This window comes from Mytilus galloprovincialis, chromosome 3 (genome assembly GCF_965363235.1).
Source record: "Mytilus galloprovincialis chromosome 3, xbMytGall1.hap1.1, whole genome shotgun sequence".
Classification (NCBI taxonomy): domain Eukaryota; kingdom Metazoa; phylum Mollusca; class Bivalvia; order Mytilida; family Mytilidae; genus Mytilus; species Mytilus galloprovincialis.
Window position 1 is genome coordinate 38,273,421 of NC_134840.1, and position 19,062 is coordinate 38,292,482.

Below are 19,062 nucleotides of genomic sequence, written 5' to 3' on the forward strand. Positions count from 1 at the left end.
CACAAGATTTTTTCCTCTTTAATCAGAGAGATAAATGGAGTGTTTCAAGTTTCATATCTAGATAGTTTTCTTAGAGAAAAAACCAAGATGGATCACAAAAATAAACGGGCAGATATCGGTTTCCCATTTTCTAGTTGGTTCACTGAATTGATCCTAGTCTGTTATTTAATGGTAGCTCAGTTAAATATATAATCATCAGTAAATACTATACGATTGAAATTGTCATTTCAAATTTCAAATTCCCGCTTTCAACAAACAAGCGCTATGATAGAACAATTTTTCAACTAAATAGTGTCATTTAAACTATGTCCAAAACGATACATTGTCCTACTTGTGACATATTCACGGCTTTCCAGTTTACCGAACTCTGATAAATACAACACATTGGAATTATTAAACTGGTGATGGATATATAACAGCAGACACTCAATCTTGCCATTTTAAGTGAAAGTCAAATCCGCCGTTTCACTATAAGGTATTGTATTTTGGTACCTTAACTTGTTTTGCGTTTGATATTAATAAATGTTTGTACATATCGTCGGTTTATAAAATGTTATATAATATAACAATGGCGATTTTCCTGACTTGGTACAGGGCATTTTATGAAAAAATGGTGGGTTAAACCTGGTTTTGTGGCATGCCAAACCTCCCGCTTTAATGGCAGTGTTATAATTAATTATAACATTAACATTATTTCACCTACCAATCTCACAACTTGTTCCTTTGTAACCCGGATAACAAGAACACTGAAAGGCATCGACCAGATCTGTGCATGTTCCACCGTGCTGACATGGGTAGGATGCACATTCATCTATTTCTGTAATGCAAATAATCCTTATTTTATTTTTGTTTTATGACTATTCATAGTACTTTTATGAAAACACAAGATTTTTTCCTCTTTAATCAGAGAGATAAATGGAGTGTTTCAAGTTTCATATCTAGATAGTTTTCTTAGAGAAAAAACCAAGATGGATCACAAAAATAAACGGGCAGATATCGGTTTCCCATTTTCTAGTTGGTTCACTGAATTGATCCTAGTCTGTTATTTAATGGTAGCTCAGTTAATAATATAATCATCAGTAAATACTATACGATTGAAATTGTCATTTCAAATTTCGAATTCCCGCTTTCAACAAACGAGCGCTATGATAGAACAATTTTTCAACTAAATAGTGTCATTTAAACTATGTCCAAAACGATACATTGTCCTACTTGTGACATATTCACGGCTTTCCAGTTTACCGAACTCTGATAAATACAACACATTGGAATTGTTAAACTGGTGATGGATATATAACAGCAGACACTCAATCTTGCCATTTTAAGTGAAGTCAAATCCGCCGTTTCAATATAAGGTATTGTATTTTGGTACCTTAACTTGTTTTGCGTTTGATATTAATAAATGTTTGTACATATCGTCGGTTTATAAAATATTGGTATCTTTTTAACGGATCAACCGTTAGACACAATGTAAACCGTTTTGGTTAGCACCCAACAAGCACAAAATGCTTCACAATGTGTTAAACTCTCTGCTCATCTCTTAAATAAGTCAAAAGTTCATTACAGGGTGACTAATGAGAGGGGTGAAGACGAAAGAAAGGACAATAAAATAATATTATACTTCTGAAATTCTGAAATGATTTGCATATGTACTTAAACATTTATGTGATTGCTCCGTTATAATTGTTTTAGTTGGTTAACAGTTCGATGGACCCCGGGAAAAGACAACAATAACAAAACATTGAGTGGTTTGGACGGGCCGATTGATAATTATAGTATCTGAAACTATTCGATTCAATATTTAAATAGATGCTTATAAAATCAAAGCCAACTCCCATGTTGTCTTTTGTTACCTGAATCTATTTTTCGACTTACCTTGGTGCATATTATTATCACAAGGAAGCTATTATAAGTTATATGGTTCGCTACTGACCCTCTACGGATCCATAGAGGGTTAGTAAAATCCATAGAGGATGAGGCCGGAGCCGAATCCCCTATGGAATTTATTTACCCTCTATGGATCCGTAGGGGGTCAGAAGTTAACCGTATAACGAATTTATCGCACGCTGAACTTTTTCTGCTGCGTTTTGTTGAAAAATAAACATTGAAACACAACAAATTCAACAGATGACGTCACCATTAACGCGTCATGAACCCCTTATGAAATTTACTAACCCCTACAGTCGCATAGGGGGTCACCACGCGACGGCGTTGAACCAATCACAACGTGATAATTTACCCGCGGTGTGATAATAAACCAAGAGTTACAAAGTTGAAATCTACCCTTCGTAAATTTTACGGACGCCATCACGAGTTGATTGACCGTTATGGGATTACCTTTCACAAATGCTATCGGATATGTTCCTTATGTCGTAACTACAATCCCCTTCCCTTTCATGAATGTGACCTACCGAATAAGACTAGAATCAACACTGTGTGACTGTGGCCATTGATTGACGACCTAAATTATCCCATTGACTGGGACATATTAGGTGAACGTATGTCTGTAACGACCACTGCTCACTACTTACTTATTATAGAATTTAAACCGTGGGGTCATCAAAGGTTCTTTACGCCTTTAATAATAAAAAACTCGAAAAATTAATCAGGAATAACCTTTATATTTTGATTTATATTATTGATATAAATCAAACCATCGTGTTATTCCTGATTAGTTTTTCGAATAACTTTATTTATGTGTTGAGAACCTTTGGTGACCCCACAGTTTAAGTGTCATTAGAAAGTACATAGTAAGCAGTGGTCGTTACAGACAAACATTCACACATTCTGTTCCAGTCAATGGGATAATTTAGGTCGTCAATCAATAGTCACAGCCACACTGTTTTGAATGTGATTCTATTTATCGGATTTGTTATCACATAAGCGACACGACGGTAGCCATATGTGGAGCAGGATCTGCTTATCCTTCCGGAGCAACTGAGATCACCCCTAGTTTTTGGTGGGGTTCGTGTTGCCTATTCTTTAGTTTTTAACCGGATTTTTGTGACAAAAATGTCGGTTATTGATTTCGGGATGTACGGCGGGCGGCCGGGCGGCCGGGCGGCAATCAAATGTTGTCCGTGCATTTACTCATGAACCGTTAAACCAAAGCTTTTAAAATTTTAATATGTTGTTACTAACAACTAAATGAAGGTCAAGTTCAATAATGGCGATTTTGACTTTTACCGTTCTGGAGTTTAGAGTTATGGTTCTTGAAAGATTGAAAAATGGTTTTTCCAGTCGTGTCCGTGCATTTACGCATGAACTGTTCTACCAAAGCTTCCGAAATGTTAATATGTTGTTACTGATGACTAAATGGAGGTCAAGTTCAATAATGACGATTTTGACTTTTACCGTTCAGGAGTTATGGTTCTTGAAAGATTGAAAAATGGTGTTTCCAGTCGTGTCCGTGCATTTTTTCATGAACCATTCAAACAAAGCTTTTGAAATTTTTATATGTTGTTACTGATGACAAAATAGAGGTCAAGTTCAATAATGACGATTTCGACTTTTATTGTTCAGGAGTAATGGTACTTGAAAGATCGTAAAATGGCGTTTCCATTCACTTTATTGCATTTACTCATGAACCATTCAATCTAAGCTTTTCAAATTGTAATATGTTGATACTGATGACAAAATGGAGGTCAAATTTGATATTGACGATTTTCACTTTCAGCATTCATCAGTAATGGTTCTTGTGATATTGCCAGGACACAAATAAATGTTAATAAATCCGGTTTGCTGTCGTTGTGACAGCCTCTTGGCTATGTTGTGTCATGTGTTCTATTGTTTGGCTGTTTGTCTTCTTTCATTTTTAGCCAGGCGTTGTCATTTTATTTTCGATTTATGAGTTTGACGTCCCTCTGGTATTTTTCGTCCCTCTTTTATTATAATTTTGATAATATATGCGTATATACAAACAATTTTATGTGATTGTTTCGTTAGAATCTCTTTCTTGGTTAACACTTCACTCGGGAGAGGATGTATTTACTTTACCATAATTGGTAGAAATGGGCCACTGGAATGACACTTTTCCAATCTTGATAATTTATGATGTGGTCTAAACATCCGATTAAACATATTATGAAACTGCTTTCAATAAGTATTTGACCTTGATGTAAAAGATTGTAATCTGATAAAATTTGCGCATATTCAAACTTTATTATTTTGACCTTTAAATGATGTTTTTTTTTTATTGTTGTTGTTTTTAAGAATTGTCTCTTAGCAACAGCTTAGTTGACTCACTAAAAAAAAACAACCAATTATCGATGCAATTGTAACTAACTTTCACCATTTGTGCATAAAGTAAAATATTGGACACGTATTACTTTATTGCACATTGTATGCAGTCATGGCGACCTTTTTGTAGTTTGAGCGCCAACCTATATTGATTACGCTGTTGTAGTGAATATATTATTTACAAATATAATATTTACAATTTTTACTCATCGTTTTGTTCTTAAAAATAAAAAAAACAAGGTATTTATTTTATGTGTACCCATATAATATGTACAAAGTCTGTAAAAGAGTGACGAAAGATACCAGAGGGACAGTCAAACTCATAAATCGAAAATAAACTGACAACGCCATGGCTAAAACTGAAAAGAACAAACAGACATACAATAGTACACATGACACAACATAGAAAACTAAAGAATAAACAACACGAACCCCACCAAATACTTCTGAAAATGTAGATGAATAGAGTCGTATATAAGCTTTAGACAAATAACAAGATATAGATGTGTGGTAAAAGACAAGATAGAGAGATTTTGAAACGATTCTTGTAAACATAATACGAAATCCAAATGACTCATATGTGCACCATTTTTTCCCTTTAAAAACTGTTTTCAAATTCAAGCATTTTGTCTATTTTAATAATTTTAATAGTTATCATTGACATGTAAAATTAAGTGTTTCGTTTTTCCCCCACCAATCTTGGTTTGTACTACTGTGCAGTAAAGATAACTGATTATTCAAACTCGCTTGTTAATGATCTTTATCTTATAGCTGTTTCTACTTTTGTATTTCAAGGCTAGAATTTAGGTATTCGTGATTATTGTTAACCTTGAAAAAATGTACCGTACATAGATACCAGGATTAAAGTTTTGTACGCCAGCCATGCGTTTTGTCTACAAAAGATTCATCAGTGACGCTCGAATCAAAAACATGAAAATGTCTTATAAAATTCAAAATGAAAATTCATGGATGTCCAAAATTTTTGAAAGATTTTGCCAAATATAGATAAGATAATCTATTTTTTTGGAAGAAAAAATTCAAAGTGTTAAAAAACAAGTTAATTTATAAATATGATCATGTCAAGTATAATTCAATTTAAAACATAAGTGCTGACACTTTCTCTGGAATTACCCTTTTTTAGTAAACCTCTTGTTGGTTTCAGAAAGACATTTGACAGAACTGACTGATTATGCAACATTTAGTTTTATTATCCCCTTTTTTAACTCTCAGTTTTTCAGAACGACAAAATATTATTCAAAAAGTCACCCGCCTTTAATGTCAATATAACAAGAGTTATAAAATATTTCATTTGATTAAATAAAATATTCTGAAGTTACCTGAGTCACATAATTTCCCTGTATATCCAGGACAAATACAGTCATAATTTTGTGTAGATCCTCTCCTGTTACATGTACCATTGTGAGGACAAGGTTTATTTACGCATGGGTCGTCGTGACCTGAATAAAAATAGGAGTAATAATGATGTTGACAAATTACCTACCAGTAACGACGGAATTAAATCTCCATGACAGATTCCTACTTCTGTCACCTTTAAAATCAACCAATCATCTGACTAATAGCAACTTTTGTTCATATTTGTGTTTTGTCTGTGAAGAGGTTTTTAAAGACCGCGTGTCATTTAACACCTAACCAGACTATTCCTTAAATAAAGCATAGTGGATAGATAACTGGCGTTACATCACATATCCTTTTGTCTACTAGGGGTCATCTGAGCCAGACTATCACTACCATATCATCCTAGCTTGAGTGTTTTTGTTTTGCATGCTTTCCTTTGTTCTGTAACATTTTGGCGGAAATGCCTTTTCCACCATTAAACTTAGAATTATTTATACAGAAAAGACTAAGTATTAAAATTTTGCGACGTAAAAATCAAGTGTCAATGTTGGGATTTAAAATCAAGACCTTGAGCATATAAACCCACGACTCTGTCCTCTACACAAGAAACTGGATACGAACTCATTGTTAATTTAATATAATTTAACATTGTGTCCGGGTACAGGCTCAATAAGAGTATATACTATATAATGATATGTAACATATATTATTTGGATTGTGCAGCGTTTTAAAGTAGATTTTATGTAGCGTAAATGTTTTTTTTTAAAACTAATTTAGAACCGCTGGGATGTAAAATAGTTTTCCTATTCTGACTTGGTGTGTCAGTGTAAGATCACCCTCTGACCTCCGTGATGATCTTACACTGACACACAGCATCTTCATGGGAGGATTATTACTCCCGCACCAACATTCCGGATTAAATTCCATTTTGTTCAGTATAACGTTTAATCTACTATTTATTCGTTAATGTGTCTGTAATTGAGTACTCAAATCATGTTCGTAGATTGAGAGTTATACCGCCTGTATTCATAATGACGCCATCATTCTTATCTAAATAGTTTTCTGAACTGTTTGTCTGTTTTATATAATTATTGATGTAACTTATAACGAATACTTTCAATTCATGTATTAAAATTATGATCACATAGACAATACCTAAGAACATATTTTTATAGGTTGGTCGCTTTTGCTGACTATCGTTAGTATTAAGTTAATTTTTATAAACTAGCATGTTTGAATTTCCTCAATCAGGTAAAGTTGATCAAACTTAATTAATATGAATTGTTTAAAAGATTGGAAAAAGATACCAGAGGAACATTCAAACTCAAAGATCGAACACAAACTGACAACGCCATGTCTAAAAATGAAAAAAGACAAACAGACAAATAATACTGCTTGAGACACAACACAGAACACTAAAGACTAAGCAACACGAGCCCCACCCAAAGCTTGGGGTGGATTAATGTGCTCCGGAAGGGTGACCATATCCTGCTTCACATGTGGCACCTGTTGTGTTTCTAATGTTATTACAAACCAAGTAAATAGTCTTATTCGGCAGGTCATATTAATGTGTTATTATTTTTAACACGAGATCGCCAAAAACATAAAACTTATACTTAATTTTAATTTTGCTGACCTGCCTAGTCTGCTGTAATATAAAAAACTTACCCCATGCACTATAAATAAAACAGTATGTGTCACTAAGCTGCCTTAAATAAAAATAAAAGCACAGTGTTATATGCAGTTTACAAAATTATGAGATGCAAAGTTATAAATTACTGGTTTATTGTCATTCTTAGTTTTTGTGTTTTAGTTTGAAAAGCTCCTTTTTGGCCAGTACTTCGGTACTGGCATGAACATACGGATTTTTTGTGTTATTAAAATTTGCTGTTACAAAATATTAGAATTTATTATAAATTAAGGAATGTATCTCCCTCATGCAAAGCTCTGATTCCTTTCACGGATTTGGCTATACTTTTTGGACCTTTTGGATTATAGCTCTTCATCTTTTATATAAGCTTTGGATTTCAAATATTTTGGCCACGAGCATCACTGAAGAGACATGTATTGTCGAAATGCGCATCTGGTGCAAGAAAATTGGTACCGTTAATTTTATTACGTTTTCAATGTATTGATTTATTAAGTTCGGATGTGGTTGGATAAGGGCACAATTTCATACTTAACCTGTCAGTCATTGTGAGACAAGTATTACAATCGCTTTGTGATGATAAATCAAAGTCTTTCTTAAAAAGTTTCCAATGGTGAAGTTGAAATCATTCTTTCGTCACTTTTTTCACGAGTTTGTTGACCGTTATGGAATAACCGTTTCACAGATGATATCGGATATGTTCCTTATGTTTTACTACAAAACCCTTCCCTTTTCACGAATGTGACCTACCGAGTTCGACTATTTACCGGATTTGTAATAACATAAGCAACACGACGGGTGTCACATTTGGAGCAGGATATGTTTACCCTTCCGGGGCACCTGAGATCACCCCCAGTTTTTGGTGGGGTTCGTGTTGCTTAGTCTTTAGTTTTTGTTGTTGTGTCTTCTGTACTATTATTTGTCTGTTTGTGTTATTTCATTTTTAGACATGGCGTTGTCAGTTTATTTTAAATCTATGAGTTGGACTGTCCCTCTGGTATCTTTTGTCCCTCTTTAAAAAAAACTTTTACTCGAAAGGCAAATGATGTTAATATCACCATTGTAACAATTAGCTGCCTTTTAAGATCTTTTAATCTGTTCATAATGTTTCGAAGATAAGTTTATGACATTTCTAAAGGAATGTGATCACTACATAGTTCCAAATTATTCTCGTTAATATGAATAACAGCAATAAGATATTAAAAGTAGGGCATATTGTATTGTTACTAATATCAAATGCATATCAAATGCATATACGTAAGCATGAACGTGGTTGTTAAATTTGATATATGATTGTTTGTGCTTCTTTGTTAAATATTTGTTCGTTTTTGTTCTGATTAAGATTGTGACACGTCGATGCCTGCTGTATCCCTATTTTGACAATTTACCTATTATGTCTTTTTTGTTCACTCATCAGTGTCAATATATTGGAATTCTATGCAACTGTCATACAAGTGAGAAGTTTAATGCTTTAAAACCAGGTTCAATCCACCATTTTCTACACAAGAAAATGCCTGTACCAAGTCAGAAATATGACAGTTGTTGTCCATTCGTTTGCATTTTTTCATCTTTTAATTTTGTCATTTGAGTAGGGACTTTACTTGGAGTTCAGTAATTTTGTGATTTAACTTTTTACACCTTTCTTTCTGTAATATCATTCATTTGAACAAAACACTACTTCGTCCCGATGTCAGAAATTATCAACTTTTGTATAGTAACATATTTTCTAAAGTTTGCTTTTCTGTTTTGTAGTTTACTTCATACATACCCTTGGTCATCCTCGGCCGTTCCACAAAGAATATTATCACCTTTCTGGGCAGCTGTTGGTGTCCATTTAAGATCCCAGTAAACAACACCAGGGTGTTTGGAGTCATTGAAAGGTCCAGTGTATGTCATTCCAGAAGGACTTGTTAATGATATGCTTACCACCCTATATGTAAAATAAAACTAGAGGCTCTAAAGAGCCTGTGTCGCTCACCTTGGTTTATGTGCATATTAAACAAATAACACACATAAACATGTGTTTTGTTGATGGTGATGTGTTTGAAGATCTTACTTTACTGAACATTCTTGCTGCTTACAAGTATCTCTATCTATAATATACCTGGACCAATAATTTCAGAGTAAAATATTTTGTAAAAATTTACAAAACTTACGAAAAATTGTAAAAAATTGATTATAAATGGCAATATCTCCTCTTGGGGTCAATTTACCATTTTGGTCATGTTGACTTATTTGTAGATCTTACTTTGGTGAATATTATTGCTGTTTACAGTTTATCTCTATCTATAAAAAAAACAAAAACTGCAAAAATTCTTTACGCGTCTGGCGTATAGAATTATAACCCTGGTACTTTTAATAACTATTTACACCACTGGGTCAATGCCACTGCTGGTGAACGTTTCGTCCCCGAGGGTATCACCAGCCCAGTAGTCAGCACTTCGGTGTTGACATGAATATCAATTATATGGTCATTTTTATAAATTTTCTGTTTACAAAACTTTGAATTTTTCGAAAAACTAAGGATTTTCTTACCCCAGGAGTAGATTACCTTAGCCGTATTTGGCACAACGTTTTGGAATTTTGGGTCCTCAATGCTCTTCAACTTTGTATTTATTTGGCTTTTTGAACTATTTTGATCTGAGCGTCACTGATGAGTCTTATCTAGACAAAACGCGCGTCTGGCGTATAAAATTATAATCCTGGTACTTTTGATAACTATTTCCTTATTTCTCTGAAAATTTCAGGAGAAATAGTTTTTTTTACTTATGAACAATTTTATCTATTGTTAGATTTGCTCTAAATGCTTTGGTTTCAGATATATGAGCCCAAAACTGCATTTTACCCCATATATACTTTTTTTAATATTACCTTAGCTGTATTTGGCACAACTGTTTGGAATTTTGGTCCTCAATGCTCTTCAACTTTGTTCTTGTTTGGCTTTATAACTATTTTGATCTGAACGTCACTGATGAGTCTTATGTAGACGAAACGCGCGTCTGGCGTATTAAATTATAATCCTGGTTTATTTAAGCCATGTCGGCCATCTTGGTTAGTCGGCGGGGAAAGTGGCACATATTTAAAAACTAGATACCTTAATGATGATTTGGCCGAGTTTGGTTAAATGTGTCTCAGTAGTTTTTAGAGGGGAAGATTTTTGTAAAAGATTACAAAAATTTACCAAAAATTATGAAAAATTTACTATAATGGGCAATAACTCCTTAAGGGGCCAATTGACAATTTTGATCAAGATAACTTTTTTGTAGCTCTTACTTTCCTGAACATTATTGCTGTTAACAGTTTATCTCTTTATATAATGATATTCAAAATATTAACCAAAAACTGCAAAATTTCCTTAAAATTACTAATTCAGGGGCAGCAACAACAAAGAGTTGTCTGATTCACCTGAAAATTTCAAAGCTGCTAGATCTAGACCTGATGAACATTTTACCTCATGTCAGATTTGCTATTAATGCTTTGGTTCCATAGATATAAGCCCTAAACTGCATTTTACCCCTATGTTCTATTTTTAACCATGTCGGTCATCTTGGTTGGAAGGCGGGGTCATGAAACATGTTTTTAAAGTATATATCCTAGTGATGATTTTGGCTAAGTTTGGTTAAATTTGGCCAAGTAGTTTCATTGGAGATTTATTTCGTAAAAGTTAACGGACGACGGACGCCATGTGAGCTAAAAAGGGTTTTGTTTAAGTATAAAGCCATATATCAAAACTATGATATTGTTTTTACATGCAATTACAACTATAAGGATTTTTGTTTTCGATTAAAGGAGGGATTTTGTTATTTGATATCATATTTCAGGTTGAATACATGTGTTGTCTTGCTAACAATCCTAGTACCTCAACACGTTACAAGGTTGGTTTTTTTTTATCTGAAATTAAAACTTAGTCATTTTTCATTTCGAGTTTTAATAGAAAAGATTGTTAATTGCAAAAGAGCATTCTCATTTGATATACAACACGACCAATCTAGTGATTACATACGTTGATTTCGGATTCCTGGCGTTGGAAGCATACATCCTGGTATTAACACTGGCATGTGCAGCAATATTAATATGACTATTCTGGGCAGGTGTAGGAGAAACAAATATCGGTTTCCAGTTACAGTCTAGTGGCTTGGATTTGATATGAATTATGAACTGTAAATAGCATCATGAGGTTATTGAAAGAACTGAACATTACAATAGATTACTAGTACTAGTATAGAATGAAATTCAAAACAGTGTGGCTGTGGCCATTGATTGACACATTAAATTCATCCATTGACTGGGACAATTTAGGTGAACGTTTGTATGTAACGACCACTGCTCACTATGTACTTTTTAAAGACACTTAAACTATGGGGTCACCAAAGGTTCTCAACACCTTAATAAAGTAATTCGAAAAATTAATCAGAAATAACATTAGGTTTTGATTTATATCAATTATATAAATCAAAACATAAAGGTTATTCCTGATTAATTTTTCGAATTATTTTATAATTAAAGGCGTTAAGAAACCTTTGGTGACCCCACAGTTTAAATGTCTATCGCAGGTACGTCGTGAACAGTGGTCGTTACAGAAAAACGTTCACGTAAATTGTCCCAGTCAATGGATGTATTTAATGTGTCAATCAACGGCCACAGCCTGTTTTGAATTCCATTCTATTTAGTCAGTTTAATACATCCACATTTAAAAAATTGGTATATGTGATATCTGAGAGTAGGTATCGCTGATAAGGAACGAATTAATATACTTTGACAATTTAGGAACACAATAGTGGGATGGTGACCTCTAGTCCTCCATTTTTAAGAAGTCAACCTCTAGTCAATTGTCCTTCGTTCTTATTTTGTATCTTTATCGGTGAAAATCACAACACACGTCATGATTTGAAGTTAAAATAAGATCACAACGAAGAAGTACACACAAAACCATGCTAAACAAGAATGTGTCCATAGTACACGGATGCCCCACTCTCACTATCATTTTCTGTGTTTAGTGGACCGTGAAATTGGGATTAAAACTCTAAATTGGCATTTTGATTAGAAAGATCATATCACAGGGAACATGTATACTAAGAAAATACATCAAAAACTACTTTGACCAAAACCCTTAACTTTAAATTTGCACTATCATTTTATATGTTCAATGAACCGTGAAATTGGGATCAAAACACTAATTTGGCATTAAGATTAGAAGGATCATATCATAGGACACATGTGTACTGAGTTTCAAGTTGATTGGACGTCAACTTTATCAAAAACTACCTTGACCAAAAACTTTAACCTGAAGCGGGACGAACGGACGGAAGGACGAACAGACGCACAGACCAGAATACATAGTGCCCCTCTTCTATCGTAGGTTGGGCATAAAAAGTAAGGGATTCACTACAAAGAAAGTTAAAGAATAACTAACAACTCGAAAGTCAAAACTACATGCAAACTCAGTTGCTTCATTTCGTGTTCTTTTAGTAACATCCGTTGCGTTGGCTAACTGGTAAATGAAAAATCAAGTGATTAGTTGCATTATGAATTTCTTAATCTGAGGTAATATAATAATATAGGTACATATGTGAACTTCGACAAATAATATGCTCGGACAATATCATTAGTTGTTCTAACAAAAGTGAACTATGGGAAAGTATGTTTAAAAAATTTACCTGAAGAGGCACTGCTGTTATTGCATTACTTGTATTATAAGAGGTATTTCCTATGAGCATAGGGGACTTCGGAAAGTCCTCTATAGTCAATGCAGCTGCATACCAAGCATCGTCCTTGGAGTGAGTATTGTTAGCGTTAAATACTAATGTACATGTGTCCTGCAAAAGTTTATTAAACATGCAGAAATGAAATAACTTTGATGGAGGTCAAAACAAGTGCATTTGAAGAAATAATTTTAATTTAGAAAATAAAGACTGCATTACTAGTAATTAATTATAAGTGAACATCATGAACACAATCATAAGCATATAAATATATTTAACTAAATCACCTCTGTAGCTTTTTTTAATAGCTAACGTTACACTGCAATCTTCATTCGTACATTGTTATAGCAGTACGAATGATTGTGTTAGTTCTTGAATTGTCAAATACTTCAGAAATCACCAGTTTCAAAATTCCTTTAATTTATAACTGAAGGTAAAGGTGTAACTTTCAGTTTCAAAATGTGTTTTATATTTCATTACTTGTTTCTAATATACAAAACTAGTCGTATATCAAGTTTCAAAAACTAAAATAAAAAAAATACTGAACTTAGAGGAAAATCAATTTGGAAAGTCCATAATCAAGATATTCAACATTTATTAACCGTGTTTTTTCATTAAAAAAATATGTAGAAAAAGATTCGTTTATAGAAAATACCGTAACATAGAATATTGAATTGAATATTTTTTCGAAGCTGAACAAATTCAAATTATTCAAAGCATTTTAATATGCTACTAATTAACGTTTAAACTGCACGAAATTCAACGTACTGAACGGACAATTAATCTTCTTCACGCTTAACTGGAAACTAGACATTTAAAATGTGAAAATCACAAAATCTTGCTGTATGAAAAATAGTCAAATTCGTCAACTGCAACTTGTCTCAGGAAATTACAAATTATTATGAAGTTTCTGAAGACCTGTTAAGTTTTAAAATCTTCACCTCGTCCAGTGTCGCCACAGGAACAGCATTACAGATACTGTGACATTCTTCATTGACAGCCCAGCGACATCTCACTTTATCTCCGTCAGGATCCACCATCGGTATCTGTATCTCATATTTGCATTGAAACTGCAGCCTAAATGTTTAAAATATAGTTTTTCAAAATGACTTCAATTTGCCTGGATATCAGAATTTCTTTATGAATATTAAACAAGGTGAAAAAGTTCAATTTGCCTAATTAAAAGGCTGTAACTGTATTAGACCTCTGTTTAAATACTTGTGTGTCCTTCAAATGTAACCTAGGCTAGAAGGAAAACAATCTGCAGTGGAAATGTAACTTATCGATAAACTTCCAAAAAGGGAGTCTACGGTCTGTATTTGCAAGTTTCTGAGAGTAAAAACTTCGGGAGATCGACGACTAACACATTTCCATTACGAGTAACTTTTAAGCATTAATTTGCATAGTGTTGAAGTTGATGCCTCTGATCATTCTGTCAAATAACTCGAAACACGACCAAGAGCTTGAAATGATGAGATGTATGCATCGTTAGAATTTCAAAGGAAAGTAATAAATTTCATTTCAGGGTCATAGGTTAACAATGTGTGTGGTGCATTGATTGCTCACATGAGAGAATAAAGGACTAGCAGAAAACGAGGCAGCATTAATTCACAGGACACCGTATGACATTTTTGAGAACCCAGGGGTCATCTGGATGAAAAATGTATGTTAAGCGCCACAAGTACAAAGTAATAGTAAATGAGCAATGTTACACAGTAGCTTTTTACAATAGTTAACTTATCTTACTCATATAATGGTTTACTAGCTGTCACTGGACTTGCATTAGGAAGACCAGTATCACTCCGCTTTCCTAAATTAACTATCGTTTGAATATTCCAACCACCATCAGAGTTACCCGTCTGGCTAAATGGTAGAGCAAGATTCATCCACATGGCTCCTGTATAACTGTAAATACAACGCAAATTTTACTATTAAAAGACTATCCTTCCGAACACACAAATTAAAGCGTTCTTTACACAAATAAACCTGACAAATATTTAAAACAAATACTTAAATACAATTGAAAACATTATAATTACACTTTAGAAATATAAAAAAGTGGAACAATGAATATGTCTTATGGCCGAACATAAACCAATTGTTTGTTTCCCGAAAATTGTAAAATATCAAGTACCCTGACAGTGATAGTATGAAGCAGGAATCAAATATCATTGAGTAGCCCAAAAAGTATCGATGTGAAGCAGGAATATATAATATCGAGTAAAATGAAAGGCGTCGATGTCTCGCTTGAATCATCAATCCTTCCATAGAACCAATCAGCTCATCCTGTCATAACGTCATGTTCTTGCGTATTTTTGTTCCGGATTTGTACCAGTATCTTGTAAAGTCAGTTAGTAAATATTGTAATGTATCTGTCTGCAAGATATGTATGTGTAGATTTGTTACATACGGTGTATACTTGGTTTAAATATATAATTACCTAACTACAAAAGGTCCTTTTTGCGTAAAATTATATTGAAAACTCTTCTCTCCTTGTTCCCAGTCTTCCTTTTTAACGGCAGCTGTACATGTATAATAAACTGGACCCACAGGTGGTTTAGCTGTTGCATGCCCACTGCAACCACTGACACATTTCCAATCCTTTTCGCCAATAAAATTTCCACTAACATATTGTCCTATTTTAGTCTCTGTACACCCTGGTCCGGATCCATATCTCCATGCCATTTTGAATTTAAATTCAACCTGCAATTTTGTTTTAAACATAAAATGAAATATGGGTCAGTTGAACATTTCAGATTTATTTAACGTTCGTCTTGCATCATCGGGAGGATACTATCTAGTCAAGCGGCTTTACTTTCCTAAAGATCTTAGACATTAGACATTATTTTATTAAACCAATCATGGGCCCTTGTCGGGTAAGATACAAAAACATCATAATACAATGATTATATTATCTTAGTGTATTTCCTTGATGGTGACTTCCTTTTACTCCTTATCAAATGTTCATTTTCAGATGTTTTGAACCCCCAAGATGAACTAGGGAATAGAAATATATCACTCTGTGTCTTCTTTCGAATAACAGTAAAATCCTTGCAAAAGTGAGGTGTTCGTCTGACTGTGTGCTTAGTACGCTGCCACGTTAGGTCAGAATTGGGTCGGAAAATCTGATGCTTTGTTTAAAGAGAGTAATTTACTGTACCTTGCTTCAGTCACGTTCAGAACCCCTACGACAACTTATTCAGGGGCTCAGAACTAATGGCCTGTTGCGAAATTTCTGCCCCTATCCAACTACCCGCACTTTCCAGTGACAGTTCAAGTTAATCTGGCCTTCATTCCGGATATCCTCTATTACAGGATCATCCCATTGTATTTGATGTTAATTTGTTTTCGTCCTGAACATGCGTAAACTATTTACCACTGGCCGTTAAGCATTAAACAGTCATCAATGAAAAATAAAATAACACAAATACCAAACTCCGGGGAAAATTCAAAACGTAAATTCCGTAAAGAAATGGCAAAATCAAAAGCTGAAACACATTAAACGAATGAATATCAACTGTCATATTACTGACTGGAGACAGGCATTTTCTTATCTAGAAAATGGTGGATTAAACCTGGTATCAATGTAAATATATCGGAAATTGATGAGACTGTCATTAAAGTGAGAGGGTTAGCCTTATAGAACCAGGTTTAATCCACCATTTTCTACATTTGAGAATGCCTGTACCAAGTCAAGAATATGATAGTTCTTGTCCATTCGTTTTTGATGCGTTTTATTGTTTATTTTTGCTTTGTGATTTTGATCATTTCGGTTATATGTACACAGTGAAACGGGACTGCGTAGGTCCATATAAACAATTTGTTCTTAAATAGTATTTCTACAATGAGTCGACAATAGCAAATAATTAAAATGTTTAACTGGAATTGAAAGGAGATGTCACTATAAGAACATGATAATGAAATATTATTTTTCATAGAATACTATCAAAATTCTATATTTTAAAGGTAGTTTTGATGTTGGTGCTTCATCTGATTGTAGCGCAATTAATTGCCCTCATCCATTTCTTAGCATCATGCAAAGGATATTCGTAAGTTGTAGCCACATGGATCCGTTTATTCTACCTATTTAATTAGTTGCATGGCTCAATAATTTAGTTTTAAGTTTGGATGTATTATTTGAATGGTTTTATTTCATTAATAGTTTCGTTTTTCTTCTTTTTTTTCGTTTGTCCTGACATCAGCCTATTCTCAGTCTTGGTGCGTTAGTTGGTTGGATTGTTTTCAATAGACAAAATCAATTGGGGAAAAATGGAATATATATAGTCGAATAAAAAATTGTTCATTCCATTGGCAAAAAGAAAAACGATGAAACAAAAAAACGTATTAATAAGAATGAGCAACAATTAACAAGTGTCTACTTCAAATTGCATGTTCTAAATTGAACGTATTAAAATAAAAAAGCGATTTAAATAACAACAAAAAAAGGCTGACAAAGAGCTCTCAGTAACTTAACGCCCCTTACATGGCAAATTTTAGAAACTACTAAAGTACAAAAAAGAACTGCTATTGTGAAGTTTCCGAAATTGGGAACAACACATTAAATTGCGTTGGGTCGTAAAAGTATTTTACAAATCGATTAGGAAAACAACAAATGGTAAAAAAGAGTGTACAAATATGTGGTAAAAAAGAAACAGTTATCTCAATTACATCAAAATAACAGACGTCAAGTCAAAGAATAACGATAATAACCTTAAGTTTCCTTTTCAATTGAGGTGTAACGCATGCCTTTATGTTATAATATCAGCCACACTGTATGTCCAGGTTGATTTTACACACCAATTTCATGAACAGTAAAAAACACGATCTTGTGTGCAATACCAAGTATCAACATTGTGTACAACTTATTCCAATACATGCATAGAAAAACATCTTTACAAACAAAAAAATGAAGCGTAAATAATACAATGTTAAATCGAAATATGAATGATAGATGACTCGAAGAACAATATTTTGTTAGAATACTTTTTAAAACTAAATTTTTCAAAGCTCTGATGATTCGTGTTCATAGAGTATCACACTCTTTGAACGTAAAGAACCCTTGCAACAACTGTTTGATGGGTCCGTAGGTGGGGTGTGTTGCAAGGCAAAATGTCTGTCCCTATCCAATATACCCTCATTTTTTAGTGACTTCAAAAACATTCCCGACCTTTATACCAGACGGTCTCTATCATAGGACCTACCTATTGTAATTATTATATGTTTGTTCTAGTCTTGAACTCGCATGAAATATTTGTCACTGAACGTTAAGCAACCACCAATCAATCATAAAATCAAATTAAAGTATTTAAGGGTGTAATAATTTAGGAAGTTCACAAAAATTTTATTGCGTTAAACAGCTTCTTTTGAATGCATAATAAGCGCATCTAGTGATTATTATTCTTCGGACAGCTGAGAAAGAAAAAACACAGCAAGATGAAGGAAAATAAAGAAAAGTGTTGTTTTTTTTCACTCAGTTTACATACTTACATACTATCTACGAAGTAGTCCTCTTTAATTGTTTAATGTTAATTCGTATTATACGTAGTTTATGTACAATTTCAGCATTATAAACTCATTTTTCTTTATGTCGAAATTTTACTTTTAAATTTGCGAAATTTCGCGTTTACGAGGTCGAAATTTACAGATTTGAAAGTGACAGCTTAAAATTGAGGTAATTCTTTTCGAGTTCAAAACAAGATTTTTTGTAATTAAATCAAAACTCTCGAAATTTGACAAAACTTCAATTCATATTGTTTTAGTGAACCACATATCTATATATCAGATCGGAAAAAATGTTCTGATTTATTCCAAGTGACAAAATGCTATATATTATGACTATTTTAAAACATACCATAACCTTTCATTATAATAATAAGTCTATCGAAATATAACTAGATAAGTTATAAGTGTTTAAGAATAGATATATATGATTTTTTTAAAGTTGAGAACGGTTACTTACTGTGTTTCCTCCAAGAGATTTCCAACTAATTGTTCCTCCTCTGAAATGGGATGCATGGATACTTCCAACCAAAAGTATTAATAACCAAATAACTTTCATGATTAATAATTGTTACATTTGTTACTTTATTTTGAATGAAGCGTCTCCGTTAATGAAAT

At 33.3% G+C, this 19,062-nt stretch overlaps 1 protein-coding gene across 1 annotated transcript in view; it reads right to left on the reverse strand.

Annotated features, from left to right (window-relative positions):
* LOC143066253 (uncharacterized) overlaps nt 1-19,062 on the reverse strand; it is a 137,708-nt gene extending 118,646 nt beyond the window's left edge. The window contains exons 1-9 of the mRNA XM_076239245.1: nt 18,905-19,062; nt 15,386-15,648; nt 14,692-14,850; nt 13,887-14,022; nt 12,901-13,059; nt 11,247-11,401; nt 9,012-9,173; nt 7,264-7,304; nt 5,577-5,696 (exon numbers count right to left, since the gene is read on the reverse strand). Coding sequence (XP_076095360.1) covers nt 5,577-5,696; nt 7,264-7,304; nt 9,012-9,173; nt 11,247-11,401; nt 12,901-13,059; nt 13,887-14,022; nt 14,692-14,850; nt 15,386-15,648; nt 18,905-19,003 — 1,294 coding nt within the window. The 5' untranslated portion in view covers nt 19,004-19,062. The remainder of the gene's footprint in view (nt 1-5,576; nt 5,697-7,263; nt 7,305-9,011; nt 9,174-11,246; nt 11,402-12,900; nt 13,060-13,886; nt 14,023-14,691; nt 14,851-15,385; nt 15,649-18,904) is intronic.